The 23,362-nt window shown below is 40.9% G+C and overlaps 1 protein-coding gene across 2 annotated transcripts in view; it reads right to left on the reverse strand.

Annotated features, from left to right (window-relative positions):
- Positions 1-23,362, reverse strand: part of LOC112253028 (cGMP-dependent protein kinase 1) — a 143,618-nt gene that overhangs the window by 62,444 nt on the left and 57,812 nt on the right. For both annotated transcript variants that reach the window (XM_024424888.2, XM_024424887.2), the window contains exon 3: positions 11,425-11,538. In XM_024424888.2, the coding sequence (XP_024280656.1) occupies positions 11,425-11,538 (114 nt within the window). The remainder of the gene's footprint in view (positions 1-11,424; positions 11,539-23,362) is intronic.

The following is a 23,362-nucleotide window of genomic DNA, read 5'->3' on the forward strand; positions in this document are numbered from 1 at the left end:
TCAAAATAAAGGTTAAATAAATAAAAATATCTGAGAGTTTAATTAAAGAGCCTTTTCAGCCGGTCTCAGTCTTCTCTTTCTGCTCTTCAATTCTCAATCAAAACAGCGAACAATGAGAAAGCTTAGTTGCTGTGATGATTTTGCTTCCCACTGGTGCAGAGTGCAGAGACAATATTGTCCGTCCACCATAGACTGTTTCCTTGGAAGATAAATGGTAATTGTTTATTTTCCACGTCATTACAGAAAATCACCCAAACAATCATTCTCCACCAGGAAATCTATTGGAGTGACCTGGTATATTTTAGTCTGGTCGTTCTGAAAAAATCATACAGAGAACATGTTCTCATCAATTCATCAATAGATGCGTTATTCTAATCTGGGGCCACAGTCTTCTCATATCTGCTTTCACATATCTCCAACTCAATTGACTTAGTTCCGTCACATTGTTGATAGCCTGCGTCACAATAGCAGGGTTGAAGAAAGGAAAGGGACATTGTGTCCAAGTCCTTGCAGCAGGACACTGAATGGATTTGTCCATCAGCTCAAGAGGGAAAACTGCTTCAAGATTAGACCATCAGATGTTGAATACAAATAGACAAGTAGGTTTATTGATAAAACTAATAGGTTTTTAGGAAAGCTTTTTTACCATTGCTACCACAACAGTTTCATGCATCTCTGTTGCCAAAGAAGATGTCATTCCTGGGTTGCACTTTAGAAGCACATCAAGGTACCAACACCTTCCTTAAATAACTACAAAATGTACCAAACATTTCAGAGGGAGATATACACAGCGCCTACAGCAGCATTGTTTTGACCTGTGTGGGTCTACAGGTAATTTATGTGAGCATCTAAGCAATATGCATCGTTTCTCATTCCTCTTCTGATAGCACACCTTAGCACTGGATTAGCCAGGCCTCAACGAGTACCAATAGCCACCAATGCCGCACCCCTGGGGCATATTTTCTCAGAGTCTAATCCATCAATTAAACATACTATTAAACTAAATGTACTAATATACTATTTTGATTAGGCAGGTCCTAAAGGAATAATCCACTCAAAAGCTATATTTTGGTATTTTTTTCATTAGTCCAATGTGATACCGTCCCAAAATGTTTTGCATGTCAGCAGTCAAGTTTTCAAGATATAGGACGTTCACATCATCATGATGATGTGGCAAGTGACAATTAGCTTTTTGAAAGTCTTATATCTTGAAAACTAGATTACTGACACGCAAAACATTTTGGGACTGCATCAACAGTAGACTAACAAATATCGTTGAGTGGATTATTACATTATGATGCCAAGAACAAATGTATTTCAAAATAACAGAATAGTATATTTTGTCCTCCTAAAGCTGCTTCCTGTTTGTGTTATCAAAATACTAACAACGTCAGTGTGTTAAATAGACTTATTTAGGAAAAGTCAAGGACAGAGGGACATGACTTTCAAAAGCCGTCGTTGGCGGTTCTACTGTCCTACAAATTAGTTGCAATGTTTGTGTAGATAGAACGAGGTAGCTGATTCTCATAAGCCTCATCCTCTGACAGCTCGGGTACGACACTCCCCCCCCCTGAGGCAAAGTGGAACAATCATCAAAACTCTGCTCCAAAAAAATAACCCTGGTGCCACAGTAACAATTCTTCTGGCTTTGGCAGCTTATGATGAGTGTCTTGGTGTAGTGTGGTGAGAGAAAGCATCCCACTCTTTACAGAAACACCAATGACTCTGACTAAGAAGTTTCCTATCTCAGCGGGGGCTACACGTCTGTAAACCCATGTGGGAAATAGCTCATTAAGACGAGCAACCAACCATGGTTCAAATCACTGTGAAAAAGAGTGAAATGCGAAAAGTTTGAGTGGAAACTTTGCATTCACTCTTGTTTCAATAGTGACTCAAAACACATTCAATGTTCCCTACGGTTTAGCTGTTCTTGTGGGATACTAACAGTTTAATCCAAAAAATATGCACAGACACATGCACACAGGTGCACACGCATTCACAAACACACATAGACACACACACTTACCTTTTGTCTAGTTGAATCTTAATGAAGACTATGTTATTTTCACTGTCATGTATTTCCCCGAGGGAGAGATGCTAGTTCATATTACCATGCCTGTTTCCGCATTCACAAATATTAGCATAGAAATGTCCATCAAACATTGTTTAAAGAGACAGCTGCAGGGTTATTCTCTCACTGTAATTCTGGAGGTCTCTTTCTCTCCCTGTCTTTTCTTTCTCTCTCCCTTTCCCTCCTCTCGTCCTCCACAGTGCACTCTTACTAGGTGTGTTAACTTTTTCAGACGCCTGAAATCTTGATGCAGCCTCTGGCTCACGTACATTTATAAACCCTCTCAGATATAAAGTCATACGCAAGCACAGATCTGTATACGCACACACCATCTGCAGTCTGGCTAGGGTCTGAGTGACCGTAACCCCCACTGTACTGATCACCCCGACCCCCCTAACCCCCTCACCTCTGTCCCTCCACTGTTCCTCGCAGGAGAGGGTTACCATGGCAGCCAATGGAAGCTGAGGGCTTTTGATTACCACTCATGGAGGACTGTGTAAAAACATCTTCCTCCTCCTCACTTTCCATTTTGTTGTCTCTCGCCATATCTTTGTCTGTATCTCTCTCGCTCTCCTCTCATTTTAATTTACCTCTATCTCTTTTTTTCATTGTCTGCAGCTCTCTGACCCCCTATCTCTATTTCTTTCTCTCTCTCTCATCTCTCTTTCGAGGGCAGACACACCAACATAAAGACTCCTGTGTGTGGTGATATGAGATGTTTGTGACAAGTGGAGACACAAAAACACAGGATACCTCCTTCCGAGAGTCTGCCAGTGCTCTCCTTTCACTACCTCCCTCAATTCTGAGTGCCCTCTTCTCCACCAGAGTCCCCATTTAGTCACACTGCGGGAGAATATACCAATGTTTACAATAGCCAAATTGCTATCGATTTCAAATAGCACTGTCATTTCCTATAGAATTGTTAAAAACAAATGTACATCAGGGAGAAGACAAGCCCCAATCACACAAGCATTTGCAAATTAGTGGACATGTGATTGAGTGGGACACATTATCAGTGATGCCTGCTTTAATCAAGTCGATATTAAATCATTTTACCCTCGCTCATACTTTAGTTCTTTAAGGCTAAAAAACATGATTAGTATTCTGGGTGAACCTCTCTGTGAGCAGAGCAGGCAGTCTGAGAAGGACAAGGAGAGGAGACAGTTTAACATTGTAACAGCTCGCTGCTGAAACTACAAGGTCAGTGTCATATGGAGGTTGACTATAGTCTGAAACTCACCACTCACCACTCAACTGCCTGTTGGCATGGAGAACATGAAATATGTTGTTTACACATGGATGTGGAAGTGTTCTGGGAAGTCTTTTTGTGGTTCATAACCGATTGTATAAGCTCTGCACATACATTAATGTGTGGTATACAGGGTTGGGTAGGTTACTTTCTAAATGTAATCGTTTACAGTTACAATTTACCTGTCCAAAATTGTAATCAATAATATAATTTTTGGATTACCCAAACTCAGTAATGTAATCTGATTACATTCATTTACTTTTAGATTACTTTCCCCTTAAGCAACATTAGAAGAAGACAAACATTTATGCTACCAATTGAACGACATCTATTGTAGAATGTTATTGCAGAATAATTCAACGTTAAAGTTTACATAGCTCAAATGTTACTTTATGAGTTGGTTATGTAGGCTTCTTCTAACCCATTGCGTTCTACTACGTATAATAATACGATTCAATTATATCTTTACATTAAAAACCAAAGTCTATCAGAATTTCAGTCATTCCAATAAATGTTATACCCCTTGATCTTCAAGAATAGGACTTGGAAATATGGAAGTATAGATTAGCGTAATTGATTTACCTGAGCATAATCCCAAAACTAAGGATTCATTAGCCAGCCCTACTCTGTAGTTTATGATTTTGTCGTTATGGAGGACTAATTGGGCTCATTGATTTGAGTTGAAAATGAAATGCTGCGCTCATGGAATGGCATACTCAGCAAGAAACTAGAATGGTCCAAACACACCAAGACAGTCGTGAAGAGGGTACGACAAAGCCTATTCCCCCTCAGGAAACTAAAAAGATTTGGCATGGGTCCTGAGATCCTCAAAAGGTTCTACAGCTGCAACATCGAGAGCTGGTTGCATCACTGCCTGGTACGGCAATTGCTCGGCCTCTGACCGCAATGCACTACAGAGGGTAGTGCGTACGGCCCAGTACATCACTGGGGCTAAGCTGCCATCCAGGACCTCTACACCAGGCGGTGTCAGAGGAAGGCCCTAAAAATTGTCAAAGACCCCAGCCACCCCAGTCATAGTGTTCTATCTACTACCGCATGGCAAGCGGTACTGGAGCCTCAAGTCAAGGACAAAAAGGCTTCTCAACAGTTTTTACCCCCAAGCCATAAGGTAATCAAATGGCTACCCGGACTATTTGCATTGTGTGCCCCCCCAACCCCTCTTTTTATGCTGCTGCTACTCTGTTTATCATATATGCATAGTCACTTTAACTATACATTCATGTACATACTACCTCAATTGGGCTGACCAACCAGTGCTCCCGCACATTGGCTAACCGGGCTATCTGCATTGTGGCCCACCCACCACCCGCCAACCCCTCTTTTACGCTACTGCTGCTCTCTGTTCATCATATATGCATAGTCACTTTAATCATAGCTACATGTACATACTACCTCAATCAGCCTGACTAACCGGTGTCTGTATGTAGCCTCCCTACTTTATAGCCTCGCTACTGAATATAGCCTGTCTTTTTACTGTTGTTTTATTTCTTTACTTACCTATTGTTCACCTATTACCTTTTTTTGTACTATTGGTTAGAGCCTGTAAGTAAGCATTTCACTGTAAGGCTGTTGTATTGGGCGCACGTGACAAATACACTTTGATTTGATTTGATTTGAGCACAATTGAAAAGTGCTATTTACATTTGAAAAATGAATGCCATATGCTGCATTTGCTTTAGGCCTATTGTCATGTATACTCCATCTCCGGCGCACGAGGTCACCAGGCTGATCAATATTACACACACCTGTCATCAACATTACTCGCACTAGCATCTCATCAGACTCACCTGGAGTCTGGAGTCATTAAAACTCATTTTCAACCACACATTTCTTGTTAACAAACTATATTGTTTGGGCAAGTCGGTTAGGACATCGACTTTGTGCATGACACAAGTCATTTTTCCAAAAATTGTTTACTGACAGATTATTTCACTTATAGTTCACTGTATCACAATTCCAGTGGGTCAGAAGTTTACATACACTAAGTTGGCTGTGCCTTTAAAAAATTCCAGAAAATGATGTCATGGTTTTAGAGGCTTCTGATAGGCTAAATGACATCATTTGAGTCAATTGGAGGTGTACCTGTGGATGTATTTCAAGGCCTACCTTCAAACTCTTTGCCTCTTTGCTTGACATCATGGGAAAATCAAAAGAAATCAGCCAAGACTTCAGAAACAGCTTGTAGACCTCCACAAGTCTTGTTCATCCTTGGGAGCAATGTCCAAATGCGAGTTCTGTCTCCTAGAGATGAAGGTACTTTGGTGCGAAAAGTGAAAATCAATCCCAGAACAACTGCAAAGGACCTCATGAAGATGCTGGAGGAAACAGGTACAAAAGTATCTATATCCACAGTAAAACAAGTCCTGTATCGACATAACCTGAAAGGCCACTCAGCAAGGAAGAAGCCACTGCTCCAAAACCGCCATAAAAAAAAGCCAGTCTATGGTTTACAACTGCACATGGGGACAAAGATCGTACTTTTTTGAGACATGTCCTCTGGTCTGATGAAACAAAATTAGAACTGTTTGGCCATAATGACCATCGTTATGTTTGAAGAAAAAAAGGGGAGGCTTGCAAGCCGAAGAACACCATCCCAACGGTTAAGCACAGGAGTGGCAGCATCATGTTGTGGGGGTGATTTGCTGCAGGAGGGACTGGTGCACTTTACCAAATAGATGGCATCACGAGGCAGGACAATTATGTTGATATGTTGAATTAACATCTCAAGACATCAGGAAGTTAAAGCTTGGTCACAAATGGATCTTCCAAGTGGACAATGACCCCAAGCTTACTTCCAAAGTTGTAGCAAAATGACTTAAGGACAACAAAGTCAAGGTATTGGAGTGGCCATCCCATAGCCCTGACCTCAATCCTATAGAACATTTGTGGGCAGAACTGAAAAAGCGTGTGTGAGCAAGGAGGCCTACAAACCTGTCTCAGTTACACCAGCTCTGTCAGGAGGAATGGGCCAAAATTCACCCAACTTATTGTGGGAAGCTTGTGGAAGGCTACCCAAAATGTTTGACCCAAGTTAGACAATTTAAAGGCAATGCTACCAAATACTAATTGAGTGTATGTAAACTTCTGACCCACTGGGAATTTGATGAAAGAAATACAAGCTGAAATAAATCATTCTCTCTACTATTATTCTGACATTTCACATTCTTAAAATAAAGTGGTGATCCTAACTGACCTAAGACAGGGAATTTTTTACTAAGATTAAATGTCAGGAATTGGCTAAGGTGTATGTAATCTTCTGACTTCAACTGTATGTCACTCCCTTCGGTTCTTTCCCGAGGCGTTATTGTTTCTGTTTCAGTGTCTCGTGTCTGTACACTACTCGTGTTCCTTGTTTTGTTCCTCGTGTTATCTATTATTAAAGTCACTCCCTGTATTTGCTTCCTGACTCCCAGCGTACACGTTACACCTATTGTTTACATTTTTGTTGGTGACACTTTGATATGTTGATAATATGCAGCTGTTTAAAGGTCAAATCCACAGATGAAACAATAACAAAACGTCTGACCAGCCTCTGTTCTGGTAAAAAGCTGAAGAATGCCCTAGAGAAATGTAACCACTCTCAGATTAATAGACAGAGCTATGGATGCAAGGACTGACCATCCATGATATTAAAATTATTGTTTTAACCATGTTATGGAGGCTATACAGTGTTTGTTAACATTTACAATGTTTACAAACATTGGAGAAATACAAGCTTATATTTTGGGTACTCATGGAGTGTGACAGATGAACAAAGCTCATGAGGTATAAGTTATATTTTTCATGAATCAATGGATATACAGTATATATATATATGTTGCTATATATATATATATAGCAACTACAGACTGCCCCTTTAAGTCTATCAAAAGTGTGTTAGTTTGAGCATGTGTCCATTAGGCCTATGGATTTTTTTTTATCACATTGAATAAGATTGCAGCTGTAAAAAAGTTTGCAAAAGGGCATTTTTCACTGGCTGTCCACTGGTTTCAAAAACAATGATTGATAGGCAGCTTAAACTTCTTGAACTCAACCATTATTGGATTCAAATACACATTTAGATTTGTGAACAACCATCCACAACAACCACAATCTGTAAGGCGCAAATAACTAAATGAGAGTGCAGCAGTGTGATTCACATAAATGCACTATGTAGATATCAATATTAAGTGATATCTGAATCGCTGTAGACTACACCACTGCTGTCATCCTTACCTCCAACCTTTATTCAAGTTGGATAATCTTTGGATGCCGACAGCAGCCACACCATTTGAAGACAGCCTACAAAAGCCCATTCCTGCTCTTTTCCCATGATCCATCAAACACATTTGGTGTGTCATCATAGTGGTCACTGACTTGTGGTCAGACTCACTCGGGTGGAAAAAACTTAAACCTGCGCATTTTTTCAATGCTGATTTGAATGTCATTGAGAAAAACAAAGTGTCAAACATTTTTTTTCCGCAAACATTCTTTCTGAATGTAAAAGTAATCCTCAAAGTAATCATCTTGTTTTTCAAAAGTATCTGTAAACTGATTACAATATTTTTGCTGGTAACGTAACAGATTATAGTTAACGTTTTTTTGTAATCCGTTACATGTAACGGTTGACATGTAATCAGTTACTCCCCAACCCTGGTGGTGCACATACCGTACATCTACAAACACACCAGGGTTGGGGTCAATTTGAATTGAAGTCAGTCAATTCAGGAAGTGATTTGAATTCACAAATGAAAAAATGGAAAAACCTTTGAAATAAATAGCTTCTCCTTTTCAGTTTATTGAGAAACTGTTGAAAATAGATGCCCTTTTTACCATTATTTAATTGGAATTTCAGTTTACTTCCTGAATTGACTGACTTGAAACACAGACACCTGTATAGAGACTCACATGTGTATACACATACATTAACTTGCTTAAACACACACACAGAGCCCCTCCCAGCCTCACACATACACAGGAATCTGCCACAGAATTCCAAACAACAAGTTTTATGATTTAAACAGTGAGTCCCTAGTGAAGCTACCACTGTCAGTAGAAAAGTTTCAGTGTTTAGTTTCATGCCTGTTCTCCTGAGGTCAAACCTGTAACTTCCAACTCCTGTCATAACAAAAGCCAAGTCATTTTGGACAGGGTGAACTGAGAGAAAGCCCAAGCAGGGAACGATGAGTCTCACTAAACTGTCCAAACCTACTAATAGAGATTAGACAGACAGACAGACAAGAGCTTGGTCATTCACTGAGGAAAGGCTTTTCATACAGCTCAACTCTCCAAACAATGGAGCCTCTAAAAATGACTACACTGCATTGCAGCCTGACAAAGGTTCATTTTGAGGTATATTTTGGTTTATGTGATCAAATCCACAATAGCTTAGAAAAAGGGTCAGGAATCTACATTACACAAGGATTACGGGTAGAGAGAAAATATGAATCATAGTATCATAATATCACTGGGGGAATTTCTCTTTAAAGTCAGAGTTTAGCTGGAAACACTGTAGAGTGGCAGATATCTCAAGGTCTGAGCTATCTTGTTCTGTACTGCACTGTGTTCTTCAGTGTTGTGCTAATGAGCAGGCTGGACAGCTTTTTCCTAAATGCCACTACCCTCCAGTTCTGGGGAAAAAGCGCTGCAAATTTTTTCAACATTTAGGCATGCATCTCTCGTTCCTTTCCTTGTTCCCATCCTTGCTTTCTCTATCATTTCCTTACTTCTCCCTCACCCCATCTCTCTCTCCCTCTCTCTCTCTCCTGGTCTTGAGATGGTAACCTCTTTAAAACCATTCTTAAAGCCATTTGTCCTTAATAGGAGAGAAAGTGATGCATGACTTGTTTGCGTCCTAGTGGGAAAATAACATTGTTTACAGATATGACCCGCAGGAACTTATAAATCCTTTTCAAATGTGTCTAATAATTCTCCAGGGTCTGTAATGTGTAATCTTAGAGCATGGACCATACAATCAGAAACATATGAACTGAGAATAGCCCTGGAGTGATTTGGCTAGCTTTAAGCATTGTCTTCAGCTCAATTGTATTTGACTGTAGTCTCAAATCTATTCATATTTAATACTCAATGTATTTATATTTGATAAGCTGATGTTCCTTCAGTGTGTATATTTAATTATAAGTCTACATGATCGTGACAATCTCTCTCTCTCCTCTAACCCCCTCCCTCCCTCTCTGTCAGACCCAAATCCCTCTATCCTTACAGCATGGCATGTGATAATGAGTGTTAGACGTCAAACAAAGAGAGATCTCTGCAAACCTATAGTCTGTACTTCAACATAGAGACCAACACTCTTGGATTTATTTAACACTTTATGTAGCGATGTATGTAGTGCTTTTCCAGATGCTCAAAGAGGCATGGCATTGTAATTTAGTATTTCTTAAGAAAAGCCATCATCTATAATAACAGCACTCTTGTGAAACAGTTATTGTCCTCAACTTCGCATATTGCTTCATGATTATGCCATGTAATCCACAGATATGCAATTATGTTTCATGTTGTCGGTACATTTAAAGGAGGGAGGCGGTGGGCGGGTAGCAGGTTGGGTTTGTATTATGGAGAATGTTTATTGACAGGCTCATTTAACATCTGAAGAAATGCTCCTCAAATGCCAAGTCATAATTACACATGCAAATTATACTTAAAGGAGCGCACACTGGAATAATCCCTTAGAAGAACATGTACATATGCATTCCTAGATGCTTCATAATGGCAGCACAATGAATTGGTTGATTAGATAACATACACACACAGACTTCCTCATGCACCTAGATAAATTCAACAGGTCTTGTGTGTGAGCAGTGGTTGTGGGAGACATGTGAGTGGGAGTGTAGGGAGTCAGGGGACTGTGATGGTTGAGACACTCGGTAACTGTTGTGTAGTAGATCTAATCCCTCAGATACTCAGCCCCAACCCTCCCTTAGAACTCCTCACCATGGCAACAGAGCCACGAGATCCAACACTTTGGAGGAACCAGAGGAACAGATAGGAGGTGGCAGACTGACTGATAGCGTGACGGCCTCCTCACCTCTCATCTTTCCATTCCTCACCTATCTCACTTCTTTTCTGCCCCTCACCTCTCCCTTCTCATCACTTTCCCCCTCATGCCCTCCCCGCATCTCTCCTCTCAGCTCACCCTTCAACTCTCTCCCCCCAACCCCCTTCCTCCCATCTTTCTCCTCCAATCTCAGCCATCACCTCAGGGACTCTATATCCTTCACACCTTGGCCACTGCACATCCTAGGGGCTTAGTCACCAGCCACCACCTCATGAAAATCCATCAACTGTGTGAGTAATTGATTAATGAATCAATAGTTGTTAAGTTAAGTGATTTAAGGGATTTTATGTGAAGCTGACTGGGACCTGTCAATTAAACTGTTTCAGATACAACATTCTTCAGCTGTGGTGTGCAAAGGTGTACAGTACGTGCGTATGGTGCAAACATGTGAGAAGAGAGTGCTTGCATCCCTTGTAAATGTCCTAACACACAGTTCTATGTCGATCCCGTGTTATTCATATCCAACCCTACAGCTCCAGTCTGTACCCATTTCCTCTTTGCTCCATAAACACACATTCCTCATTCTGACACACTCTCATAACACACACAGGCTCACTGAAATATGGACACAGACTTAGAAACCTTTCTGTCGGTGTATGTATACATTCATGTGTGTTGGCCTGTGATGATAAAACCTGAGGTGAAAACTAAAGCACAACCATTAGGATAAAAAAAATGGTGAGCTGCATGTCAAATGCACCACTTTGGGTGTTCTGAGCTACTCAACCAGAGTAAAATCCAACGTGTTGTGGCTAGAGGGCTGTTTCACCTTGACTGGAACAATGCTATCAGTGTGTTCCTTGCTTCTGCTAGTACATAACAGGGTGATTCCTTCCTATGTCTACTGAGGGATGACTCACCGTCCGGCAGGTCCTGACTGACTCCACATTGAGCTCTCTCTGTGTCTGTGTCTGTGTGTGTGTGTGTGTGTGTGTGTGTGCTTGCGCATGTGTTTGCATGTCAAAATGTAAGTATTTTGGCATGAGTGTTTAGACAGCGATATAGGGTTGGTGTGTGTAGACTCACTCTTGACAGTTGCTGTCCTGGTACAGTTGTAGAGTATGGCCAGCTCTCCAAACACCTTCCCAGGTCCCATGGTGCACAGCTTCACACTCTCCTTTGTCACCTCCACCCTACCATCTGAAAAACACACACACACTTTTAATATATCTGGAAACACACGTACAAATACACACTCTTAATAATATAACTGAAAATACAGTTATATATCCCTTGTACTTGACTTTGCACATCATCGTGGCCCATCTAAGAAAGTACATCAGAGCAGGATGCTAATAAACTGATAGACTAGAGGTTCAATCTCTGTATGGATCACATACTATTATGCCCTAATTTGCATGACTAAGCAGTAAGATACAGCATAAAGTAGACTGTGAAATCACACAGTTCACAATGGCTTGGCATTCAGCAGCAACAGTATGACAGATCAATATAAAATATTAAACCCAAACCAAGGAAATAGTTCAGAGACAACGGGTTATGTCCTGAAATTGTGCAGTTTAAGTACATCCTTTCTGTGTAATTGGGGCCTGTGATGGGTGATGGGTGTGATTGCCCAGCCTGTTTGTCTGTGATTGGAGCAGAGTATAGCTATTGTGTTTGGATGCACCTCATCACGGAAATATCCATACTCCAGAGGAACTAGAGCTCTGATTGGGTAAGAAAAGGGGAATTGGGAAAAAAGACTGTGGTGATTGGCAGGTACCTGATGAAAATAACTGAAGCAGAAGATTAGAGAGGAGGTGAGATAAGGAGAAGAGAATAGTGAGTCACATTCTGGAAGTTGAACTTTCAGAAGCTCTAGTCCCAAACACCTGTCAGAGTTTGTGATAATACAAGGATGACAGACATGCGTATGTGATGTACACATCTCACCACCTCCAAAAAACAGAACTTTCACTTTGCAAAACAATTACATTTATTTATTTTTTAAACGTACAACTTCTTTACTGCTCAGCAAGAACATGAGGTATGGACATAGGTGAGTGTTTGTGTGTGTGTGTGCATGTGTACAACTGCTAAAACTCTGTGTTCCACTTAACTCTTTGCACTGCCCTCCTTCAAAGCTCACTTTGTGTTACGACCTTTGTGTAAACTCATCCTCTTTCGCTAAGCAGACAGAGAGACAGCTGGAGAAGAGGATAAACCAGAATGCTCCACCATAAAAAACACATTACCTCTTATATGTTTAGTTACCTATTTGGGGGACTTTAAGCGGTTCTGGACTGGTTCCAACTAACATTTTGGTGTACAAAGTGCTCTGTGAACGCTCTCCACTACCACTCAGCAGAGTTGACTTGAAGTGTCAGGTTTCAGACCCCACATTTGCATAGGGAGTGACGTGTCATATTTTCTGGCCTATCCAGTCAAAGAATCAATTTGCTCTTCCTCTGAGCGATGGAGCTCAGTCTGGATGACAGTATATTATGCAAGGCAGTTGAGCGAATCCAAAAGTTGAGGGTTCATCTCGTTGTGATATTCTCAGACGGATTTAGTGCTCTCAACATGAAAAACATGGTGCCTCAGCAAAGCTCAGTGGATGTTTAGGAGAAAATACTCTGTCATCAGTTATATGAAATGGTGGCAATGTTGTACCGTCACTAAGTATGATAATATTTATTTTACAGTTATAAGAGAGGTAAAATCTTATAGTCAATTCGATTTGTATTATTTTTTTAAATAATTTCAGTCAATTCAAGCCCTATTGCCCCACTTTCGTTGAATAGGAAAAAAAATGTTATTTGTACAATATTTGTACAATGTAATTGAGCTTGTGTCCTTAAAAGTGAGTACACCTCAGCAATGTGTAAATATTTTTACAAGAAAGGTGAGTTCCAGACCTTTCTAAAACTAACAAATTATTGTTTATGGCCATCTCATGAAAATAATTACGCTTCGCTATGTATATTTAGGCAGAAATCAACATTTTCCTGAATATGAAACACTGCAATGGTTCACCCCGCGCTATCATTGCATTCTAATCAAACAGAAGGCTAGCCAACAAACCACCATGGCTCAGTCTGTAAGGACAGATGCTGTGAGACGAGAAGCAAGTACAGGGAGTGAACACATAATAAATAACCAACATAAAACAAACAAGGACAGCGTCTGGATAGGGGAATCATAACGACAATAAGGCTGACACAGGGAGCAAACTGAGGAACAGACAGATATAGAGGGGACAATCAACAAAATTAAGGGGTCCAGGTGAGTCCAATATTGCGGTGATGCACGTAATGGTGATGATAGGTGTGCGTAATGACGGGCAGCCTGGCACCCTTGAGCGCCAGGGAGGGGGAACAGGCATGACAGTACCCTGCCCCCCCTTTGGGGGTGCCACGCGACATCCCACCTGGGTGAGCCTGACAGGCCGGCCGAGACATGGGAGTTGGATGAGCCAGCTGAGGTGTGGAAGCCCGACAAGCCGGCTGAGACGTGGGAGCCTGACGAGCCGCCTGAGGCGTAAAAGCCTGATGAACCGGCTGAGGCGTGGGAGCCTGGCAAACTGGCTAAGGCATGACGTGGGGTGGAAGCCAGACGAGCCAACCCGAGTAACCCCCGGTTTCTTCGGCAGCGGCCGCGGACCCGACTTCACCAACCAAAACAAAAAACTTGCTTTGTATGCATTCTGCAAGGTCAGGCGCTGGTAGATGAGAAGCAAGTACAGGGAGTGAACATAAAGTAAATAACTGACATAAAACAAACACGGGCAGCGTCTGGACAAGGGAAAATTACGACAATAATGAGGAACAGACAGATAAAGAGGGGGCAATCAAGAAAGTAAAGGAGTCCAGGTGAGTCCAATATTGCCTTGATGCACGTAATGATGGTGACAGGTGTGCGTAATGATGGGCAGCCTGGTGCCCTTGAATGCCAGGGAGGGGGAGTGGGAACAGGCGTGACACAGTCTGTTGAAAACGCATAATATTCTAATGTCACTCCTGCACGCAACACTGACTTTGTCCACAGTATATAAAACTCCCATTTAACCCCTTAGTTATTCTGATCGAACATATCAAACTCCCATTAACTCCTAAACACAGAGTTGCTACTTCTATACATAGGCTATGTAGTTGGCTATAAGAAGGACACATAGGTAGTTAAAACAATAATCTGAACTGCTGGAAATTTGTTTTTTGCAGTCTATGGACCATGAAGCTCAAAATATTTATTATTATGCAGCGATGTCAGAAGACACTTGGACACCTGAACTTATAGGCTATATCCAGTGGATATAAAATGTCCAAGTAAATTGGTACCCTAGCCTAGATGATATCTAGATGATAACATTCTATGCAGACAGGTGACAGGTGAATCCAATTCAATATTCTATGGTAATAGAAGCAGTCAGTCAGTTCAAACAGGGAGTATGTTTTGGGTGAGTTCATCTGATGACACAATGTATGATTACTGTGCGTTATAGGCAAATAATGCATGCACTAGAACAGTGGTTCGCAAACTCGAGCGTGCATGGGTCAGCATTTCTATTATTATTATGTTTTAAAGGAACTCAGTCTGGCTTTAAACTTACTCTTGAACGTTGTAATAGTAGAATGCACAATTTCGAAATCGGGTAGTGCAGCATCAGTTCCTCTTGTCATGTTAGTCTTTGCATACCTTAATAAAGAGCTATTGATAACTTGTCAGAAATGTCCAGATCACCTAGCCCATGTCAAGCACTATTTTTTTATAGGTTTTTTAGCCCATAGATATTGTTGTATTTTGTTTCACTCAAATATCACATGAATACACATCAGGCATGGAAAAATGTATAGAATTGCAAGAACATAAGCTTTAAAACTACAACATTTTCTTTGCACCCCATGACAAAATGTGTAGAATTATTTTTAAACTTGCAAAATTACCTCCACCAACAAAAGGGTTGAGAACACTGTCTCATGAACAGTGCTTGTGCCCATAGAAACAGATATGGCATGTGTGTGCTGGGGGTGGCGCGGGATGTTCCACAATGATGGAAGGGTGGCGGAGAGTGAAAAGGTTAGGGGAACCCCACTCTAGAATACTCTTCAAGAATTCAACAATGAAATAATACCCGAGGGGTATTTAGTATTTAAGCAATAAGGCATGAGAACCTGGTGATTATCATGTAAAAATTCCTGAGTAATGTAATGAATACTCAGGGAGAAAAAGGTGTAGATTCACACTCAGAGCAGGTGTTTATTTCACCTTCACAGAAGGCAGGAATCGTGGTCACAGGCAGGCAATGGTCATACACAGGTATGCAAACAGGCAGGTGGAAGGTGAACCTTACAAGTAAGGGCTGTTCTTAGGCCTGAGGGAAGGTCTGTTATTAGGTCAGGGTTCGAGGGCCTTAATGCTTTTATAAAACGGTTGCCAACATACTTATAAAAATATTCATGACATTTCTTCAGTAAAAAAAACATTATTTTAATGAGTACATCTGTTTTTGCATTCTGAAGTTGCTGGTCAAGCAGGCTGGTTGTTAGTTATTTTCTAGCCTCTTCACAAACCAGGTTTCCCTAAAACAGGACGCTTGGGGAAGTTCCATGGCAGAAATCAGCTAAAGAGGGGTGGTAACCTGGTGTAAATCAGTGACGCCTCGTAACACACCAATCAAATGCATTGCTTGGGCGGAGCTCCAAAGGTGCTCACCAGATTAGTGCTACAGGATCAACAGTGCAAATAATTTCAACAAAATAAGCACTGGTGACAATTTTTATTTTAATGTTTACAGCACGCTGGTTTTCACAGCATTTCTATGTTATTTCAAGGTGAGCTAAAGCTGCAGCATGAGGGGAGAAATGGTCTACAATGCTGGCCATATCAATATTTTTTGTTTCGATGTTTCTGAAGTGATATTTGTCTGAAAAGGCGACCATGAGGGACAAGAAGTAGCTAGCCACAATAAGGTTTGTTTTGGGAAAAAACAGCTAACCTAGGTGTAACTAATTATACCGTGTCTACTGGTATCATTTTAAATTGAGCTATTCTCTGCTTCAGATGACAGATGCCCATACGGCCAGCAATGCCATCAAACTATAGGCCAATGGCTGCATGGACGATGCAACCTATATGATGAAACTGGAAAATAGATTCACGTAGCATATACTGTGAGAGAGTGACAATCAAACAAAACAGATTGGAGAACAACTAGACAAAAGGAAGAATTTGAGAATACAACACAGAAACACAGACACATGGAATGCATAACTGCACTTTATTACATGATTGTGTTATGTGATTAATCAACATCCACACTAGTTCATTTTGAAGAATAGTTTAAACACTTCACTTCAAAGAAGCTACACTTCATCACTTCAAAATGTACAAATAAGCTAACTTGTATGTAAAGATTATGTCACACCCTGATCTGTTTCACCTGTCATTGTGATTGTCCCACCCCCTCCAGGTGTCGCCCATCTTCCCCATTATCCCCTGTGTATTTATACCTGTGTTCTCTGTTTGTCTGTTGCCAGTTTGACTTGTTTGTCAAGTCAACCAGTGTTTTTGTCTCAGCTCCTGCTTCTCCCCAGTCTCTCTTTTTCACACCCTCCTGGTTTTGACCCTTGCCTGCCCCTGACCCCGCCTGCCGTCCTGTACCTTTGCCCCACCTCTGGATTACCGACCTCTGCCTGACCCGACCCTGAGCCTGCCTGCCGTCCTGTACTTTTCCCCCGCTACTCTGGATATTGACCCCTGCCTGCCTTGATCTGTCGTTTGCCTGCCCTCTTGCTGTAATAAGCATTGTTACTTCGACACAGTCTGCATCTGGGTCTTACCTTCAAACCTGATAGATTAGACATCTTAGTGTAAACAGCAATATATAATTGAGTAGTAACAAGTAGGCTATTATTACTAAGGCATCATTTCAGGTGAACAAAAAAACTCCATAACAGCGGTGGCCAACCTTGCTCCACAGATCTCTGATCTACTGGGTGAGCAGACTTCAGGTGTGTTATTGCTGGGCTGAAACAGAACCCTGCAAACTCAGACCTCGAGCAGGGTTGGCCTGCTGCAATTGTAATAGGTTGATACATTGTGTTTGATGTTTAAATGTATTTTTGTATATAACATGTGCTAACATAGGTAGGCCTACACATATAACCCATGGTATAGGATATACCCTTAGTCTCTTGGGACATTCATTGAGACCTCTCTCTTCAGCTGAAAACAGGCTTTCACAGCTTTCCATATCTGAGGACAGAAAGCATCACAAAGAAGCAGGCTTCATTATACTCAGACAGCACTGAATATTACAGTGCCTTCAGAAAGTATTCATACCCCTTGACGTATTCCACATTTTGTTGTGTTAAATTAAATATTTGTTTCTCACCCATCTACACACAATACCCCATAATGAAAAAGTGAAAACAAGTTTTTTTAAATTCTAGCAAATTTATTGACAAATAAATACAGAAATATCACATTTACATAAAGTATTCCCACCCCTGAGTCAATACTTCGTAGAAGCACCTTTGGAGCAAAAGAACATTCAATGTTGTCTTGGTAAGCAACTCCGGTATAGATTTGACCTTGTGTTTTAGTTTATAGTCCTGCTGGAAGGTGAATTAGTCTCCCAGTGCCTCTCAGATTTTGCCTGTGCTCACAGCTATATTCTATTTATTTTTATCCTAAAGAAACTCCCTAGTCAAGCTTACCCATAACATGATGCAGGCACCACCATGCTTGAAAATATGAAGAGTGATACTCAGTGGTGTGTTGTGTTTGCCCCAAACCTATGGCTTTGTATTCAGAATAAAAAGATAATTTCTTTTGCAAATGTTTTTGCGGTACTACATAAGGATCGGACACTTTTTAAAATGTTTTGCCTAAAATGACATACCCAAATCTAACTGCCTGTAGCTCAAGACCTGAAGTAAGGATATGCATATTCTGTGCAGAGACACAGCAGGGGTTCAAACTGTAGAATCCAGTTCCTACATTTGAATATAAAAATGTATTTTCTCAAACAAAACTATGCTACATTTTATCTCTGAGACCCTCAGGATGAAAAATCAGAGAAAGATTACTAAATGTCAGTACATTACTTACCTTCAGAGGTGAATGTATCAAACCAGTTGCCGTGATAAAAGTTTTTTGTTGTTGTGCACTCTCCTCAAACAATAGCATGATATTTTTTTGTGGGGGGTGGCAGATAGCCTAGTGGTTAGAGCGTTGGGCCAGTAACCAAAAGGTTGCTGGATCGAATCCCTGAGCTGTCAAGGTAAAAATCTGTTGTTCTGCCCATGAGAAAGGCAATTAACCTACCTTTCCCTGGGCCCCATGGATGTCGATTAAGGCATATCTCTGATTCAGAGGGGTTGGGTTAAATGCAGAAGACACATTTCAGTTGAATACATTCATTTGGATGACTGACTAGGTTTTTCCCTTTTCACTGTAATAGCTACTGTAAATTCAACAGTGCAGTTAGATGAACAATAATTTAAGCTTTCTGCCCAGATAAGACATGTATACTGTATGTCCTGGGAAATTATCTTGTTACTTACAACTTTGTGCTAATCACATTAGCGCACGTTAGCTCAACCATCCCGTGGGGTGGGGACCGATCCCGTAGAGGTTAAGTGACTTGTTGCAAACAGGATGCATGCTTTGGAATATTTTGTATTCTGTACAGGCTTCCTTCCTTTACACTCTGTCACATTAGGTTAGTATTGTGGAGTAACTACAATGTTGTTGATCCATCCTCAGTTTTCTCATATCACAACCAATAAACTCTGTAACTGTTTTAAAATCACCATTGGCCTCATTGTGAAATCACTGAGCAGTTTCTTTCCTCTCCGGCAACTGAGGAAGGACACGTGTATCTTTGTAGTCACTGGGTGTATTGATACACCATCCAAAGTCCCATGAATAACTTCACCATGCTCAAAGGGACATTCACTGTCAGCTTTTTTTTTACACAACTACCAATCGATGCCCTGCTTTGCAAGGCATTGGAAAAACCTTCCTGGTCTTTGTGGTTGCATCTGCGCTTGATATTCACTATTTATTGAGGGACCTTACAGATAATTGTATTGTATGTGTGGGGTACAGGTATGGGGTAGTTAAAAAATGTAACAATCCTGTGAACCACTATTATTGAACACGGAATGAGTCCATGCAACTTATTATGAGATTTATTAAGCACATTTTTACTCACATTTCATTTGGATTCATTTTGGTTCTACAAACAAAATACCACTGGGACATTATAGGATATTGTGTGTAGATCAGTGATCAGTAAATTTAAAATCAGGTTGTAACACAACAAAACGTGGTACATGTGCAGGGGTTTGAATACTTTCTCAAGGCACTTTTTATTGCTATCATCTCTCTGTCCTCATAGTTTCCCCTCTGTGGACTGGAGAATCTTTTTATAATGTCAAAAAATTACCTTCCCTATCCAATACAGTAACCTACACTCTCCCTTTACTGACAGCTGAAGCTGCAATTTGTCCATGGCTGCTGTTTACAAATACATTTAGAAACTGTGTTTTTAATTGACAATGATTTCATCAACATAGCTAACGTTAGCTAATAGGAATTTAGATAGCTGATTACACTAACTTTAAGCTAAGTTAATTAAGTGTCAAGTTAGCTAGATAGCTAGCAGCTAAGTTAACTTAACCTACAAAGTGGCCTACTGTAGCCAGCTAGCTTGCTAATAATAAATAGTTCTTTAACATAAAAAAAATGTATTTACTTACTTGAATAGATTCTCCCACTGCCTCTGTTTTTTCGGGTCCTTATAATGATAATCTTCTAAATAATGAGTCATCTTCACTATTTTCGGTGGTAGCAAAGCACACCCAGCAGCCATGTTTCAAAAAAATATATATATATTTATTTATTTATTTCACCTTTATTTAACCAGGTAGGGAAGTTGAGAACAAGTTCTCATTTACAATTGCGACCTGGCCAAGATAAAGCAAAGCAGTTTGACACATACAACAACACTGTAACGTTTCTCCTCGTCATCTGAGGAAGCGTAGTCAACATCGGACCAATGCGCAGCGTGGTATGTGTCCATGTTACTATTTAATAAATCAACTGAACACTGAATAACAAAACAACAAAGTGAAAGAACGAAACGACAACGAAACAGTCCTGTCTGGTGAAGACACAAAACAGAAAATAATCACCCACAAAACACTGGCGGGAAATGGCTACCTAAGTATGATTCTCAATCAGAGACAACGAACGACACCTGCCTCTGACTGAGAACCATGCCAGGCCAAACACAAAACCACAACATAGAAAAAATAACATAGACTACCCACCCCAACTCACGCCCTGACCAAACTAAAACAAAGACATAACAAAGGAACTAAGGTCAGAACGTGACAAACACAGAGTTAACCATGGAGTAAAACAAACATGCAGTCAATAACACAGTAGAAAAATTAGTCTATATACAATGTGAGTGAATGAGGTGAGATAGGGGAGGTAAAGGCAAAAAAAAGGCCATGGTGGCGAAGTAAATACAATATAGCAAGTAAAACACTGGAATGGTAGATTTGCAGTGGAAGAATGTGCAAGGTAGAGATAATGGGGTGCAAAGGAGCAAAATCAATCAATAAATAAATACAGTAGGGGGAGAGGTAGTTGTTTGGGCTAAATTATAGATGGGCTATGTACAGGTGCAGTAATCTGTGAGCTGCTCTGACAGCTGGTGCTTAAAGCTAGTGAGGGAGATAAGTGTTTCCAGTTTCAGAGATTTTTGTAGTTCGTTCCAGTCATTGGCAGCAGAGAACTGGAAGGAGAGGCGGCCAAAGGAAGAATTGGTTTTGGGGTGACCAGAGAGATATACAGTGCCTTGCGAAAGTATTCGGCCCCCTTGAACTTTGCGACCTTTTGCCACATTTCAGGCTTCAAACATAAAGATATAAAACTGTATTTTTTTGTGAAGAATCAACAACAAGTGGGACACAATCATGAAGTGGAACGACATTTATTGGATATTTCAAACTTTTTTAACAAATCAAAAACTGAACAATTGGGCGTGCAAATATTATTCAGCCCCCTTAAGTTAATACTTTGTAGCGCCACCTTTTGCTGCGATTACAGCTGTAAGTCGCTTGGGGTATGTCTCTATCAGTTTTGCACATTGAGAGACTGACATTTTTTCCCATTCCTCCTTGTAAAACAGCTCGAGCTCAGTGAGGTTGGATGGAGAGCATTTGTGAACAGCAGTTTTCAGTTCTTTCCACAGATTCTCGATTGGATTCAGGTCTGGACTTTGACTTGGCCATTCTAACACCTGGATATGTTTATTTTTTAACCATTCCATTGTAGATTTTGCTTTATGTTTTGGATCATTGTCTTGTTGGAAGACAATTCTCCGTCCCAGTCTCAGGTCTTTTGCAGACTCCATCAGGTTTTCTTCCAGAATGGTCCTGTATTTGGCTCCATCCATCTTCCCATCAATTTTAACCATCTTCCCTGTCCCTGGTGAAGAAAAGCAGGCCCAAACCATGATGCTGCCACCACCATGTTTGACAGTGGGGATGGTGTGTTCAGGGTGATGCGCTGTGTTGCTTTTACGCCAAACATTACGTTTTGCATTGTTGCCAAAAAGTTCAATTTTGGTTTCATCTGACCAGAGCACCTTCTTCCACATGTTTGGTGTGTCTCCCAGGTGGCTTGTGGCAAACTTTAAACGACACTTTTTATCGATATCTTTAAGAAATGGCTTTCTTCTTGCCACTCTTCCATAAAGGCCAGATTTGTGCAATATACGACTGATTGTTGTCCTATGGACAGTCTCCCACCTCAGCTGTAGATCTCTGCAGTTCATCCAGAGTGATCATGGGCCTCTTGGCTGCATCTCTGATCAGTCTTCTCCTTGTATGAGCTGAAAGTTTAGAGGGACGGCCAGGTCTTGGTAGATTTGCAGTGGTCTGATACTCCTTCCATTTCAATATTATCGCTTGCACAGTGCTCCTTGGGATGTTTAAAGCTTGGGAAATCTTTTTGTATCCAAATCCGGCTTTAAACTTCTTCACAACAGTATCTCGGACCTGCCTGGTGTGTTCCTTGTTCTTCATGATGCTCTCTGCCCTTTTAACGGACCTCTGAGACTATCACAGAGTGCAGGTGCATTTATACAGAGACTTGATTACACACAGGTGGATTGTATTTGTCATCATTAGTCGTTTAGGTCAACATTGGATCATTCAGAGATCCTCACTGAACTTCTGGAGAGAGTTTGCTGCACTGAAAGTAAAGGGGCTGAATCATTTTGCACGCCCAATTTTTCAGTTTTTGAAAGATCCAATAAATGTCGTTCCACTTCATGATTGTGTCCCACTTGTTGTTGATTCTTCACAAAAAAATACAGTTTTATATCTTTATGTTTGAAGCCTGAAATGTGGCAAAAGGTAGCAAAGTTCAAGGGGGCCGAATACTTTCGCAAGGCACTGTACCTGCTGGAGCAGGGTCTTGCAGATTACCTGGAGCCAGTGGGTTTGGCGACGAGTAGGGCCAGCCAACGAGAGCGTACAGGTCGCAGTGGTGGGTAGTATATGGGGCTTTGGTGACAAAACAGATGGCACTGTGATAGACTGCATCCAATTTATTGAGTAGGGTATTGGAGGCTATTTTGTAAATGACATCGCCGAAGTCGAGGATCAGTAGGATGATCAGTTTTACAAGGGTATGTTTGGCAGCATGAGTGAAGTATGCTTTGTTGCAAAATAGGAAGCCAATTCTAGATTTAACTTGGATTGGAGATGTTTGATGTGAGTCTGGAAGGAGAGTTTACAGTCTAGCCAGACACCTAGGTATTTGTAGTTGTCCACATATTCTAATTCAGAACCGTCCATGTGGGGAAAAAAGTATGTTTGTCACCAGTGCGGTTTAGAATGTGTTATGACTTTGAACTTTACCAGTGGAATCCACTTTCCATTTAAAATGATATAAATCGCAGACTGTCGGCCACACTCGATAACTAGCATTTGAA

Source organism: Oncorhynchus tshawytscha, linkage group LG06, assembly GCF_018296145.1.
Source record: "Oncorhynchus tshawytscha isolate Ot180627B linkage group LG06, Otsh_v2.0, whole genome shotgun sequence".
Classification (NCBI taxonomy): Eukaryota; Metazoa; Chordata; class Actinopteri; order Salmoniformes; family Salmonidae; genus Oncorhynchus; species Oncorhynchus tshawytscha.